Here is a 16,154-nt window from a genome sequence, read left to right as displayed (position 1 = left end):
TGCTTTGCTAACTGTTATTATTGAATTACTGGTTTTTTCACTTTCTTACTCTGTTTTTGACCACTCTATTCGAATTGTGCTTTGGGACTCTTGTTTATTACTGGATTGTCTTTTTTTAATCAACTTCTTTCGTTCCTTTCAGCTCTTTCAGAATTCTTTTGTTATTCAAAACATTTTTTGAAATTAATCTTTTATTTATTAAGATTCTTCATTTGCTGTTTTTGTTTCCTAGCTAAGGGTTTATGGCCATCCCTTTTCTAGTTGACATTTTTTTTATAATTTACATTTAAGATTTTTGAAATTTGATTTACAAGCACATTTTGGCCCTGGTGTAGACTGAAGCCAGCCAATCTTGGTGGATCTATGGATCTGCACTGGCAATCGGAAGGTTGCCAGTTCGAATCCCATAAATGCCAAATAAAGGGACTCTGCTCTGTTGGGCCCTTGAGCAAGGCCCATAACCTGCAATTGCTGAGCACTTTGAGTAGTGAGAAAAGTGCTATATAAATGCAAAGATTTATTATTATTATCTTGGCCTGCCATTGTGTGCACCACCTCAGGGCAGACCAGTTGGAGATACCAGCCTGTTTCCCCGGCCATTCTAGATACCTCACACCACTTTGGTCATTTTGAGTGACATACAACTTATAGATTCCTGTGTCCCAATAAAATTAGGTTGTTTCTGTTATAAAACTGCAGCACAGAAAGGCAAAAAGGGTGAGCCTTCAAATACCACCAGCCAGATTAGGACTTCATGGAGTCTGGACCCAAAATAGGCCTCACTCCAGGCTGCCAGGCCTCCAACTCAACAGACATATTTCCAGGCCTGACTAGACGTAAAATGTGGTCAGGCTTTTAAAAGTTTAAAATACTCAAAAATATGCAGAAAAAGTCCTTCACAAGAGGGGGGCCCATAAACCTTGAGGACAATACAAAACAAATTTTCTCATATATTTGAGATTTATTAAATAATCAAAAAATGAACAGGCAAGAAAAGGCGAAAAATATAAAGGTAGGAACATTAGAAAGATTTAGATGAGAACAGGCCATTTTGCCTACCAAAGCTTGCCATTCCTATGGCTAAAAAGATAAGCCAAAGCAGACAAGTCAACAGAGAAAAAATTTACAAAAATAGAAAATCCAAATAGCATTTGAAGTAATTAAAAACACGCCATAGCTTCTCAATAAACCTCTGCCGAACTTAGTTGTGAGCCTGAGTATAAAGGCTGAGGGTGGTCCTTTATGGTGATGTAATGGTGATCCCACCTCTTAGCGTTCCACCCACAGAACACAAAGAATGTAGCGTAAAAGCCTCTATATGCAATGCATACAAATTAAACACTAGTTAAATATAGAAATATTAATAAAAATGACACAAAAAAAGTGAAATGTTATAATTAAACAATAACAGAAATTTTAACAAAAAAGCAAAAAACAACCATAAGCCAGAGAACAAACCCTGATTGTAACATAACAGTTTTGAGGTTAAATGAATGATCAGATTCCTGATTAGGTCCATGAACTTAATAACGCTGACATTTGTTGTATGACTAAAGAAAGGGAGGATCCTCTGACAGATCAAAGCACAAGATACTCAAGTAAAGCGATCCGACCTCCATTAGATGCCAGTCACTATTAACACAGAACCAGACACAGAGAGAGACACTCGCAAAATATGTACATACAGGATGAGGAACTTCTTGCATGTCCCTAATAATTCAAGGAAAATAGTACAAGCGAACAGTTAAACAAAAAGAAAAGTCCTATTTTAAGAGATACTCTTCGAGCAAAGCTCTGGCTGCGGCAGATAGAGGGTCATTTCCGGAGGGTGGGACTGGACCGCGTGTCTGCCAACTGGGATCCAGAGCTGTTTTGTCGTGTGGTGGGTGCAGCAACGCACTGTACCAGTGCATGCTTCCCAACTTGACTTGACGCTTACTTTTCTCCAGCACATTCATCCGTTTTTGAAATAATAATAATATTCATCTCCAGATAGACTGCCCTGATGACCTTCAACTAATTATGTGCATAAACTTGTTTGCTTCTGTTACATCCCCAGCAGAACCACAAGATAGACAACAATGAGTTGATTCTATACGTCAACAGTCTGAGAATATGCCTACACATACTAACTCAGAGAAAATACAAGCTCCAAAATATGATAAGGTTTCCAAATTTAAAGCCATTTCAAAATGTTATCCTCATTCATGTCGTGGAGTTGCCAGACAGATAAAAAGAGAACGGAAGACAGAGACAAAGATCCCAGACAAAGAAAGTAAAAGATAATGCTCCAAGATATTGGATCCCATGTCTGGCTGCTTGTACTGAATGACTTTTTATATAATGTTTGTTATATATCCGCTTTGTATTGTGTCTCCTTTGCAGGAGTACTTTGTGGTGGATTGAATTCAAACAAAAAAAAAAAAACTAACAATCAGGCATAAACATTTACATGTCGGATGATGGTGTAATATACACACAGTAAATGAAAATGAAGCAGCCGGTGATTTAGGGAAGCCAAAAGGTCTTACTAAAGTTAACTTTTGACTATTTTTTATCCATCCATCCATTTTCCAACCTGCTGAATCCGAACATAGGGTCACGGGGGTCTGCTGGAGCCAAGCCCAGCCAACACAGGGCACAAGGCAGGAACCAATCCTGGGCAGGGTGCCAACCCACCGCAGGACAGTTTTAACTAATTCTGTAAAGGACAATGAAAGACAATAGTAAGTGATGAAAATAATAGTTGGGTCTTATAAGACCAGATTGTGCATTGATGAACATACAAGCTTGACTATGTAAAGAAGCCTTCACCCTGTGGGCTAGCTGGAAAGTTAAAAGGCTTCCCACTGACTCACATATGAGCTGTCATGGCTCCAACAAAAAAAGTCCTTAAAACAGAATCCAGTTTTTAAAAGTTACATTAACTGGCCTCTATAAAATAGCCCAGTATGAATGAATGTTTCCTGTGATGGAATGTTGTCTGTCCAGGGCTGGTTGGCATCTTGTGCAGAGTGTTTCCAGAATGGTACCACCACCTCCACAGAAACATGAACTGGATGAGCATGGATGTGGCTGTTCAGCTTCCTGTCTAAAGCAGTCATTTCAAATGCAAAAATACACGAGGCAAAAGTATACAAGTTTTGTGACTGCTGTTCTTCTTTCTTTGTTTTTTGTGTTCCTTTACTGACGTCACAGCCAATCGATTTCAGGTTAAAAACAAACGTCCAGTAGAGCCGTGTGTCTGGTGTTGAATCACTGTGGTCATGTGATGAAGTCACAGCAGGGCTCTTTGTATTAACACTTTTATTATTGGTGTATTTATAACAGCCTCTTCAACTCAAACATTGAGACAAAAAGTTAAGAGGAAACTGCATGCACATTACTCACATAGCGGTTTTCTTTCATTTATTACTCAGCACAGCTTTTCAACTGAAATGAACTGGGTTAGAACTAATTTAATGGACACTGTAGAAAAGGCTGACAGATATAAACATTTAGAAAAATGAGGTATGTGGTGTTTTGTAATGAAGAAACAGGAAAAGTTGTCAAAATTTATCTTACAATTTGGACTTACTTCCCTGAAAATTTGATTTATAGTCTTTAATAAACAAGAATCTTCCACGGCAAGATAAAGAGTTGGGGACTGTCCTCGTATAATGTCCAATGGACAATAAATGCTGTAACGTAAGCCCGGACCATAGACAGACACCACGCCTTTGTCACACAACACACCTTTATTTTTAGTTCTTGTACATCACACACAGGGTATCAATCTCCACAGTACTCAGCCACTCCTTCCTCTTTTCTAGCTGGCTCTAATCCTCTCCACTCCACTCCTCTCCTCTCCACTCCTCTCTTCTCCTCCACTCCTCTCTTCTCCTCTCCTCTCCTCTTCTCTCCACTCCTCTCCCTCCACTCCTCTCTTCTCCTCTCCTCTCCTCTTCTCTCCTCTCCACCCCACTCCACTCCTCTCCTCTTCTCCCCACTCCTCTCCTCTCCATTCCTCTTCTCTCTTCTCTCCATTCCTCTTCTCTCCTCTCCTCTCCTCTCCTCTCCTCTTCTCTCCTCTCCACCCCACTCCACTCCACTCCTCTCCTCTCCTCTTCTCTCCACTCCTCTTCTTTCCACTCCTCTCCTCTCCTCTCTTCTCCTCTCCTCTCCACTCCTCTCCTCTCCTCTCCTCTCCACTCCTCTCCTCTAAGCTCTGTCCACTGCCACCCAACTCCGGCTCCATGAGTTGTGGCAGCTGTCTCCTGTTCCATCATCAGCTTCTGACTGCACTTCTGGGTGAGACGGCAGCCCTGTACAGGAGGGCTCAGCCGTTCTCCACACGCCCCCTGGCGATGTCCATGAGCCATAGCAGGGTTGGAGGTCCCTGCTCTGTGGCAGTGTAGCAAACCTGGAGAGCTGTCCTCCATCGTCCTGACAGGGCAAGCATCCCGGCCACCCATTACAATGCATAAAAGGCAAATTGATGTTCAAAATACTTTACAGCAATTGACAATGGTACATGACAAAGATGGTGTTTTTATACAGTGAAAAAATGGCTGACGGAGATGAGTTGGCAGGAGATGACGCCATAAATGTCAGACGGGAGTGACGTCATCATTGGGAGCCGGCAGTGAGGTGATGCCGGAAGTGATGTCATCAAGATGGGGGCCAGAAGTGACGTTATGGCGAAGGGGTCGGAAGTGACGTCATTGAAATGGGGTGCCGGAAATGATGTCATCATTGAGAGCCAGAAAAAAGCAGAAGTGACTTTTGGAAGCCATCTTTGGAACCCAGAAGAGTGTAAGGCGAGTTATTTTTCTTCTTTTTGTCTGACAAAAGAGAGAGAGAGGTGTTAGTACCGCATATCAACCCCTTGTCTCATGATATTTCACTCACCTCAGAGCTTGCTGACTGCCTCCTAAGCACACGTGTGCGACAAGTCTTATTAATTGAAGGAACTATGTCATAATTACAACATAGTACACTGTCTCAAAATTAGCGTCTTATGATTCACAGTGTCATGATTTCAATTCTTTCATTACATACAATTCCCAAATGTCAGTTTACTCTATAATTTAACTTAACATCTCATAATTTCAATATGCTGTGTTATAAAGCTGATTTTCTATCTCATTATTAGTTTCTTATATTTTTGATTTATATGTTGATATTGTAAGATACTATCTCATTATTATGATTTACTATCTGATCATTTCAGTTTACTATCTCATTTTTATACCTTAGTACCATAATTTAGTTTTACATTCTCAAACTTTTGACTCACTAGCTCTTACTTTCAACTTACTATTTTATAATTTTGATTTACTTTCTCATAATTGTGAATCAGCATTTTATTGTTACACCTTGGTATCTGTACTATGGCAGGAGGCTCCACCTGCCTTCCCAACCCTTCCCAAACTTGTAGGGTACAACTAGAAAGTTCCTGGGGTTTCCGGAATGCAGAGATCAGCACACCTGTAAAAAATGGCTGTCAATCACCCCTCCAGACCTGCCTATCTTTAGGGTGACATGCTGGCTACAACATTATATTGTATTTGTTTACATGTATTATTCATGTCAGAAACAGTGCTTGAAGAAGGTCGATACGCACCGCACCTCTTCCAAGTTCAACACAGAGTACTGATACCCTTCCTTAAAAGTAATCAGGCACTTTTTGTGAATATTCAAGGTGGATTTCCAGTTGATCGATCGAGTTTCACTGTCTTGCGATGATCAATGAACGTTTCACCAAACTGTGAGCACCGGAAACTCTTCGAGAATCTTCACGGGGGGGCTCATCAAATCAATAAAGTCTTGCTGTATGGCATTTGAATATCGCTGTAACCCCCCCACCCAATATCCCCCACCTCCCAAATAAAAATCCCTACCTCATTTAATTTACTTCTACTTCAAACACTGGTGAGAAATCTCCTTCAATGAAAACAAAAACATTAACTGTTTTTTGTATTATATGGTCATTGCCATTTGTCTGTATGGCCCTGCTGTCTTTAGAGCAATAATCCCCTACATGGCTCCCAGTATGGTTATTGATTTTCTTAGTTAGGTGCTTTTAAGTTTAAGAACCCCTGTTTCACACCATTGAAGATGGTCACCAATCACCTTTGTTCAAATCAAGTGATACAATTTTAACCAATGAAAGCTCAAATGATAAATCATAATTATGAGACAATAAATCGAATTTAAGAACTACTGAATCAAAATCATGACAATAAATCAAAATTATTGATACTATCATGAGAAAAGATGGTATATAGAAATTAGCAGATGTCAAAATTATAGTATTAAATCCAAATTACAAAATGATTTGAAATTCTGAGGTGCTAAAGCATAATTATGAGATACTAATGTAGCAACCTAAAAGAATTTTTGAATCTTTGTTATGAGAAAAAAAAGGCAGTTTTTGGTTCAGGTATATTTATTTTTCATATAGATAAATAATCCTCTTGGTTTATTTGCATCAGCTTTGAGGAAACGTTTTTACTGTTAAAACGGTGGCAAATGTTTGATTTCTGTTCCTCAAGGCAGTTCAGCTTAGGGTTGGTTAGTTGGTAAGGCAGAAGAGCAAAAAATAGCAGGAGGTGGCGTGTGTGTTACTATTATTCTTATTAATAATAATATTAACAGCAATAATAATAATAATAATAATAATAATAATAATATTTTTTGAGTTCGGGTTAAGTAATAAAAATAGCAAAAACCCGTCTTTAGGTCATTGACTGCTAGATCTCACTGTTGCCCTTGCATGCATTTGAGTGACATTTATTTCTATCGCACATTATTATACAAACAATATAGATTAAAGTGCTTTTCAAGATGTCAAAGAGGTAGTTACAAGAAAAGAAATGAAATTCAATAAGGTAAGAAAAATAATAAATAAGTAACAAATAAATAAAATGCAAAAATAAATCCCTATCAGCTTATACGACATACTGTAGATAAATAATTGGAAGAGTAGATTTGAGTTCCTAATGCTTTCTGCATAGGGTGCAACGGCCATAGAGCTACAGTAAACCATACTATTTAAATACGAATTCATATTAATGATATAGCAAATCATAAATTTAAATTAAAAGATGCATTTTGATTTTTTTTCTTACGTTTTGAATTTAGCATTGGCTTTTGTTGCACTTCATTTGTTTTCTTTCTACTAAACATTTTAAGAAATGTGTTCAACGCTCTTGACTTTTGCGAGATTAAAAAAACATGTGGAAATGAATTTACTTTTAACCTCTCAAGCTCCAAAACTCTTCTGAACACCTGGAATTGGCACCAAGTGCGCTCCTGCCAACCTTTAATTTGTAGAAGGACGCGTTCTCCTTTAAAAAAAGGAGGCGGGGTAAAGCGCACACAAATACCACGTGATCTTTCCCTGACCAAAGAGGGCGATTTCTACGTCAAGGCCCTTGTTGGAAGCAAGTAATCAGCGGTCTGTTTTGCCCTTTTTCAAGATGTCGGCGCCCAATGGTGACACGTTTTCTACCTCTGATAGAGAAATGGACGAAGAGTTAGATGAAGTTGAGGGGCAAGAAGAAGCCGAGGACAACGAAGAAGAGGCAGAAATGGAAAGCGAGTGCGATGAAGACGAAAATGCGGATAATGAGGAGCAGGCTGCCGTGTATATACCGGGAATCGATTCTCTGAAGCCGGGAGAAGTCCTAGAAATGGAAGAGTCTGCATACAGGCTATATCACCAGTGTCAGACCGGTAAGGTGACAGTTACTACGCATATATAACATCGAGAAACACACAAGATTTTTTAGGAAAAATGTAATCTTGAAAACGATCTTCAACTTAAAGTTTGTGTTAAAGATGGTTCACTCACAGAACGGGGGAGGAGCTCCGCTGTGACGAACTTGCTTATCCAATGTTTTGTTTTAAATACTTCTCGAATATTAACGTGGGCTCGGTATTTTCTATAGAAATCTCTTATAAGCTTTAATTCTGAACTGTAGAAATGATAATAAATAACGAAGGTAAAGTCTAGTATTTTTTAAGTTGTTGCTTGTTCATTATGTTAATTAAGGTGTCTTATTAAATTTTAAAAATGACTCGAAAAATAAATATTTCCTGCTTTGATTTCATGTGAATTATGTCCCGCCCAGTATACGGACGTTAACAAGTACTAAGGTAGCCACCTTCAGCCATTGATATTGACAGTTGCAATTGTATAACCTTTTGCTCTTCTTTCTTCCATTAGGAGCGCCATGTCTAAGCTTTGATATTATCCGAGATAAGCAGGGAGATAACCGAGAAAACTTTCCTCAGTCTCTGCTGCTGTGTGCCGGAACCCAAGCAGATACAGCCCAGGGTAACAGGTATTCTGCTAGTCCCGTCTTCACATTTTTTTTTATTTTATCATATTTGTTTTATTTACACAGTACCATTTACAATCCAGAAGAAACTTTAAAGCTAGTCGAGTGCCTAAAGTTTGTGGCACCGGCTGATATCACTGTTAGTTTGTCTGTCCAAAACAATATTGTCTTGTGCAGGGCTTCTCAAAATTTAAGCCAAGCCAACCCCCAAAATGATTATGCCAGGGCTGGTCAGGACTACTAATTAAAACTCAATGCTGTGCAGTAGGGCAGTGCTTCCCAACCTCGGTCCTGGGAACCCACTGTGGCTGCAGGTTTTTGTTCCAACCAGATTCATAATCGGTAACAAGACCTGATAACACTGATCTCATCTAATTAGCTGGTATTTGTTTTCTGTTGTTCTACATTCAGGAAAAGCACAGCAGCATGATTGTTTACATTTATAAGACATTTAGAAATATTTCTGCTTTTGCTATAGATTTAAATGCTTAACTCTCTTTTGTTGATTTCATTATACAGTATTTTGCCCTTTTCTCTGTGCAGTTTTCCTCCTTCGTTGTATCTTATTAATGACAATTAAAAAACAACACCCAGGCAAACAACACTGAAGAATCAAAGGCTGCAACTACTTTAGTGTCAGACCCACTAATTAGTAAGTAATGGATTAAACAATTAGAACACCTGGAAAAGTACAACAACAACAACAACATTTATTTCTATAGCACATTTCCATACAAATAATGCAGCTCAAATTGCTTTACTTGATGAAGAAAGAGGAAAAAAAGACAAAATAAATAAGAATGAAAATTAGGGAACGCTTAACATAGAATAAAAGTAAGGTCCGATGGCCAGGGAGCACAGAAAAAAACAAAAAACAAAACTCCAGACAGCTGGAGAAAAAAATAAAATCTGCAGGGGTCCCAAGGCCACGAGACCACCCATCCCTCTCACGGCATTCTACCTGACATCAATGAGCTCAATCAGTCCTCATGGTATTCAGGGTTCACATGGAAGAACTTGATGATGACGGTCATGTGGACTTCTAGCCTTTAATCCATTGATGTAGGGACATCACGGTGCTTTGATTAGGTGGTGGGGGCACAGATCACCACCACAGAAAAACGGAAGAAGAACAGCAGAGAAAGTAGGAGTTAGTACGGATATTGAACCACTGCGACCATGAATAATAATGATAATTGAATATACAGAGCATCAGGATTAAACCTAAGATGAAGCTATGAGAAAGCCGTGTTAAAGTAACGAGTTTTTATCAGTTTTTCCTATCGGTCAGCTCGTTTTACAGATTTTAGGGCCAGTACCGTAAGGCTTTGGAATTGTGGTAAGAACTGCTTTACCAATGTATGTTGTTTTAAAATTTCTATTGGACATTGTGAGATGTTAAGCAAAGTGACACATTTTATTGGCTAACTAAAAAGATTACAATATGCAAGCTTTCGAGGCAACTTAGGCCCCGTCTTCAGGCAAGATGTATTGTAACCTGTTCAGTTAGCCAATATAAAGGTGTCATTTTGCTTAACTTCTCACCTCATCCATAATGGCTAACACAGCACAACACCTTAGTACTATTGGATATTGTATTATTTAAGAATGAAAAGATAATAGATACTAACTCTTAGTTAAAAAATACTGGAAAAAAACATTTTGAAAGTTAGACTTGTTAAGATTTGTGTTTAATGAATAAGCATTCCTGACTACAGTTTTGGTTAATCTTTTTAGGATTATTTTTTTGAATTGATTGATTCCACTTGCTGTGGCTTCTGTTTAATGTTGAATAAACGGAATTATCAGCATTTTGTTCATTTTAAGGAAAGACATTTTTGGTGGGTGTGACGATGCCAGCCCCCTACAGACTCCCTCTTTCCACATGGGAGTCTGGTGAACCAACACCATCGATAGTTATGACCGAGATGAGCTGACAAATGAGGACAATACACTGATGAAGCCAGAGGATGGTGAAAAAAATGCTCAAGTGCCGTTATTAAAAGCAAAGTCAACACAAATAGAACCAACAAAAGTGTCAATAGTGCAGTGTTTAAAGACTAAATCCATAAAATCCAATAAAAAGTGGGAATAAAAATAAATCCATTAAAATCCGAGGTTAAAATCAGAAGTTAAAATTACTCACGATCTCCGCCCACCTTCATCTCTCATTCTCCCCGGCTCACCCATTACTCCCGCAGCTGGCAGAGACCCAACAGCAATGAGATCCTTTCGTCCGAAGTTGGTTCTCCTCCCTTCTTCCTTCGCGCTCATGCATTGCTCACCCAGCTTCACCTGAACATTCAGTGGGGTGGACTAGAGCGCCATAGCCAAACGCTCCTTTGCGGGGCCCCAGCTCGTGCTGTCTCCTCTTTCCAGGTGGCCAGATCATATCTTCCAAGACTGCCTTTCATGTCCTTTAACCTCCTCTTTTCATTAATCCATTCCCCTCTTTTTATGCCGGCGAGTATACAGGTTGGTCCAGATCTAATTATGCATATTCAGATCGTCTGGATGACTTTGATTTATGTGGGGACAATTCCAGTTCGGCGCAAAGACGATTCTTCATGTCACCAGTTCGCATACTTCTCAATGGTCCGGGATTTTTCGGGTGATTTTCTATGCAATAAACTTAAGTTATAGCGTTATGAAAATTGCATAGTTAGATCTGGACCACCGTATATGTACTCGCATCTCCATAGGTGCAGCGCCTTAATCACACGCCGCAGGAAGCCAATGAAGCAATTGAGAACGATCGCACCCACACGTGCAGGTGCGACTTGCTCCAACTACCTCATTAACTCCCCGTGGTCATGCAGTCATGCCCACGGAGAGCGACACGGCTGTATGGATTTAAAACTTGGCGCCTTTTTTTTTTATTTTTTTATATATATATATAAATTTAAGCTGCGGCCCCGCTATACCACAGTGGGCAAAGTAGGATCGGTAGTAATGACTTCACTGTTAGAAATTTACCAAGAAATACACCATGACTGCAGTAGCTGGGTGTCATCCTCCTTGAGAGTGTTGGATTACACCTATCAAAACCTGTTTGATTTTGGCAGGTCAAGTCACAGAGTGGTCAGGTTGAGTCACTGAGAATGATGAACCACACAACTGAATGTCATGGGCTCGTGCCAAAACTGCCCTCGTTTTGCTAACATGATGTGAATGAAGTCTATGAAAAGTCATTTTGTGTGATAAAATTTAATTAAATAGGTATTCATGAGCTCACCTTTGGAAATTTCCAGAATTCACCTGGATGATTCTCAAGGGTAAGTCAAATAATATTCTACACATAAAATGAAAGCAGAACTTTGTGGCCAACACAGTCTCTATTGTGTTTGGAGAACAGGTCAATAACTCTTTTTCCACCGCTTAGAAGAATATACAAACAGTCAAGCACGCTGTTGACTTAGTCATAGTTTAGTTTAGAAATCCTTTACCGCAGCAGGGCCTGTTCAACTTTCTCTTCTTAAAAGACACGTCCCAGAGAGATAATGGGATGTTTGTGGAAGGTAACCAAACCAAAGAAAGTCATAGGAAGATAAGAGTCCTTCCCCTTTCACTCAAGTGAGCGCAAGGGAACCAGAGAACATTACAAACATTTTTCCTTTGACCTCCATAAGAGACTGCACTTGAGTATAAGAATAAATTGTTTCACTGTGGTGTGTGAGAACACATGCTATATTGATTTACCTGCAGGGTTTTATTTGGTATAGAAATACTCTTACTTGTTTACTTGAATAGAGCTAAATAGAATCCTCTCTGCTTCAACTTAAGGCTACTTAAGTGAAAGAAGTGAACACTTTGTGTCTTAGTTTGATTTGCTCCTTAGTGGTCCAAATTTCGCACCAGGTGCCCCAAGTGAAAAAGTAATTTTCCTTTTTGGACTCGGTGACTGGCTGTGCCAGCTTTGGCAGTAATAATTGAAAGCAGATGTTTCCTGGAGTAATTTAACCGTCTGTTTCTCAGCGCTGTGGTTGAACTCTTTGTGGAGGAGTGGACCCAGAAATGCCTCAACTTGCTGACCTTTGACAATTTGACTTTAAACATTTTGATCTGGGTGGCACGGTGGCGCAGTGGTAGTGTTGCTGCCTCACAATAAGGAGACCTGGGTTCGCTTCCTGGGTCCTCCCTGCGTGGAGTTTGCATGTTCTCCCCGTGTCTGTGTGGGTTTCCTCTTCAGGCGCGTGGGCGGCATCTTAGGGCCTTAAGAAGAACAAAACGAAAAATACTGTTGATACTGGATTGCCGGAGATGCGTCACAGGGCAGCAGCCAATCGGCAGCAAGGGGAAATGAATAATGCTCTTAGATTGGCTACTTTCAAACCTTCCGCCCTAGTACAGGGGTATTTCACCATCCCAAGCCACGTTTTCCTCTGCGGTTGCTTTATGTTCTTTCTATAGTACAGTATTACCACCAAAAAAGCCATAAAAAATTGAGGAGGATATTTGTGGTTTCCGCAAACAATTATTAATTAGGTTCTAAGGAAAAATCTGTGAACGACTAAGGCTACGAACTCTGAACCGTGACTTTGCGGGGGTCGACTGTATTCACTTCAGCTCAAAGAGATACAGATTAGCCCAGGATTATCCAGAAGAGTTCTGTGTTATAGAGAATATTCTGGACTCCTTTAACAAAGCACTTGTGCTTCCTCTTTGCAAAGAGAACAGAAGAGGCTTTGAGGTATCTGTCACATAGGATGGTTAACCATGACACAGGGAAATAATGATCAAACTTTTATTTGCTTGCTTAGTCTGTTTTGTTTTATTTTGTTTGTAGAATTCCTAGAGGGGGCTGGGCGGTCTCGTGGCCTCTGACCCCCTGCAGATTTTATTTTCTCTCCAGCCGTCTGGAGTATTTTTTTCTGTTCTCTCTGGCCATAGGATCTTACTTTTATTTTATGTTAATTAGTGTTCTCTGATTTTAATTCTTACTTTCTTTTTTCTCTTTCTTCATCATCTAAAGCACTTTGAGCTACATTATTTGTATGAAAATGTGCTATAGAAATAAATGTTGTTGTTGTTATCTATTATCAGAACTGCTTAGTCCAGTGTTTCTAGGGACTTGAGCTAATCTGAATAAATTAGTTCCAGAATATTTAGAAAAATCAGACAGTGACTATTTGTTCTTGTTTTATAGTACAGGAGGTGTGCACATGAACAGTATATTTAATCTATGGCAGTAGCCATTGGAGTACATGGCTATTGGAAATAGTTGGTTCCATTTTTATTCCACAGAGACAATTGAAATTGGGATTAATGTGGATGCTGTGACCCTGTTATAGATCTTCAGTTTTGTGTAGATACGGTGTGCATAAAAATGATTTACCTTCTTGAAAGTTTTCATATTTTATTGTTACAACATTGAATCATAATGGATTTAATTTGGCTTTTTTGACAGTGATCATCAGATAGATAGATAGATAGATAGATATACAGTACTTTATTAATTCCAAGGGGAAATTCACATACTCCAGCAGCAGCATGCTGATAAACTTTTTATACAAAGTTAGTCTGTTTTTACCTGCATTTTTATCACTCTTTAACTTATATATATATATATATATATATATATATATATATATATATATATATATATATATATATATATATATATTTATATTAAGTTGCAGTGATAAAAACAGACTAACTTTGTATAATATTTATTTTATAGTCAGATTAAAGGTTCTTTAATGTCAAAGTGAAAAACAATCTCTGCAAAGTAAATTAACTACAAAGTAATGAATTGCATTAAGTATCAAGTCAGGATTTAGTAGTGTGACGGACGGCCAGGACGCCCCTGTAATGGAAGGGCCGAGGGAGAGGACTTATTGTGGAACACGAGAAGGCAACCAGCCTGGCTTACATCGGGGCCATGGGTTTGGAGCTTAGCAGCTGAACTCTGCTAGGGTCCATGCCCACCGCCAGGATGCACCTGGACCGTTCCTGAGCCCAGGACTACAGCACTTACGCCACAAACGGGAATAGCTGCCAGAAAAGGATCTGAAAGCACCTGGAGCACTTCTGGGTGCACTATAAAAGAGGAGCCAGAGTCAGGAGGGGAAGGACAAAGCTTGATAGGAGAGGAGTGGACGTGGCAGGGAAATCAAAAGAGAGAAAGAAGAGAAAGGGAAAGGACTGAGCAGTATTGCTGTCGATGATTATGTGCTATGCTTTGAAGTGGGGAGTGGAGAGTAGAGTAGAGCAGAGCTGCCCTACAAGGAAATAAACTTTTTGTTTTTTTGCACTTGCATCTCTGTGCCTGTTTGTGTCCGGGTTTGGGGAGCTGTATGTGCCGGTATTCCACAGTAGATACGATTTTGGCAGCAACTCCATCCTCGAGTCTGTGTGCACGGCCATTTTTCTCCATTTTGTTTGTAAAACTGCTGTCAGATTGCATGGCAATAATGAGTGAACAACCTTTACCCCCCCCAAGTCGAACCACAAATTCTCAATTGAATTGAGATCTGGATTCTGACTCCGCCAGTCCATGACATTAACATTGTCATTTTGAAGCCATTCCTTTATTGCTTTGGGTTTGTGTTTGGTGGTGTTGTCTTGATGGAAAACAAACCTTTTTTTTTTTTTTCAAGGCGCAGGTTTCATGCAGACAGTGTCAGGCTTTCCTCCAGGATTTCCTTGTATTTTGCTTGCATTCATCTTACCCAGTATCCTCTCCAGCCTTCCAGATTCTGCTCTAGAGAAGCATTATCATGACATTGTGCTGCTGTCACTCTCTTGCTTCACGGTTAGGAAGGTGTGTTTTTGATATTGCACAGTATGCAAAACATGCCATTTAGTCTGATGGCTAAGAAAATGCAATGTTTTGATTTTATCAGACCACAGAATTTTCTTTTATCTCTCTCCCATGAGCTTTCTTCCACACTCTTGCCAAGTTGTTGTGGGGGATGGCGGTTATTTATTTGTTTTTGTTCTCTCCTCTTCACACAGGAAATAGTTGTAAGCTGCACCGTCTGTCCAGTCTCAGCCAGTCCAGCTTGTAACTCCTTCAGGGTTCTCTTCGACCTCTTGATGCCCTTCATTATTAGTGTTACTGCACAATCACTCTGTTTTTGTGAATGGCCTGCTCTTGACAGATATCCAGCTGTGCTATGCTCTTTCCATTTCTTAGTGATTGATTTAACTGGACTCCAAGGGATATTCACTGACTTGGCTATTTTCTTGTTTCCCTTGCCTGACTTGTACATTTCAATCCTTTTTCCATGAAGTTGTTTGGAGTGTTCCTTTTTTTTTTCATTCATTATTAGATTAGGCCACTCTACTGACATAGCACAAGTTGGACCTTCCATGCTTTTATACTACAATTAATTGAAACCCCTTGACTAAAAATGGGGGATCTTTTTAATTAATGAGGTAACTTTTTAGTTAGTTTTTCTTTTTTTCCATTTTCTTTTTAATTTGGTTGAATTTATTAAAATCAAATATCATTCCATACAAGCAAGTTAAGTTTTACAAAACTAGGTTCCAAACAACTGTTCCTCTGATGGTGTAGGTCTGTCATGTTAAAGGCAGTGAAGAACTATGCCGTCAATGCATTTGGTGTTTTATATTTGTAATTAATTTAAACCACTCTACATTTTCACTTTGACATTTAAAGCTTATCTGTTGATTAGTGTCAAAAAGACCAAATCAAATCCATTGTGATTCAGTGTTGAATAATAATGTGAAAACTTCAGAGGAGTGGATAATTTTTATAGGCAATATCTTCTTATATAAGAACCGCTACCGTGGCTGTTCAGTTTTGTCTGTCTAGGATTTTAAATCACCTGTAGCTCGCAAACCATTTGACCTATCCACCTG

The 16,154-nt window shown here is 39.3% G+C and overlaps 1 protein-coding gene across 1 annotated transcript in view; it reads left to right on the top strand.

The window, feature by feature from the left end:
• The first annotated feature begins 7,385 nt into the window (after positions 1–7,385).
• grwd1 (glutamate-rich WD repeat containing 1) overlaps positions 7,386–16,154 on the top strand; it is a 45,355-nt gene continuing 36,586 nt past the window's right edge. Inside the window, exons 1-2 of the mRNA XM_039741469.1 lie at positions 7,386–7,719; positions 8,213–8,330. Of these exons, the coding sequence (XP_039597403.1) occupies positions 7,464–7,719; positions 8,213–8,330 (374 nt within the window). The 5' untranslated portion in view covers positions 7,386–7,463. The remainder of the gene's footprint in view (positions 7,720–8,212; positions 8,331–16,154) is intronic.

This window comes from Polypterus senegalus, chromosome 18 (assembly GCF_016835505.1).
Source record: "Polypterus senegalus isolate Bchr_013 chromosome 18, ASM1683550v1, whole genome shotgun sequence".
In the NCBI taxonomy this organism is placed as follows: Eukaryota; Metazoa; Chordata; class Cladistia; order Polypteriformes; family Polypteridae; genus Polypterus; species Polypterus senegalus.
Note: the sequence above shows the minus strand (reverse complement) of the source record. Positions and strands in the feature narration are given on the sequence as shown.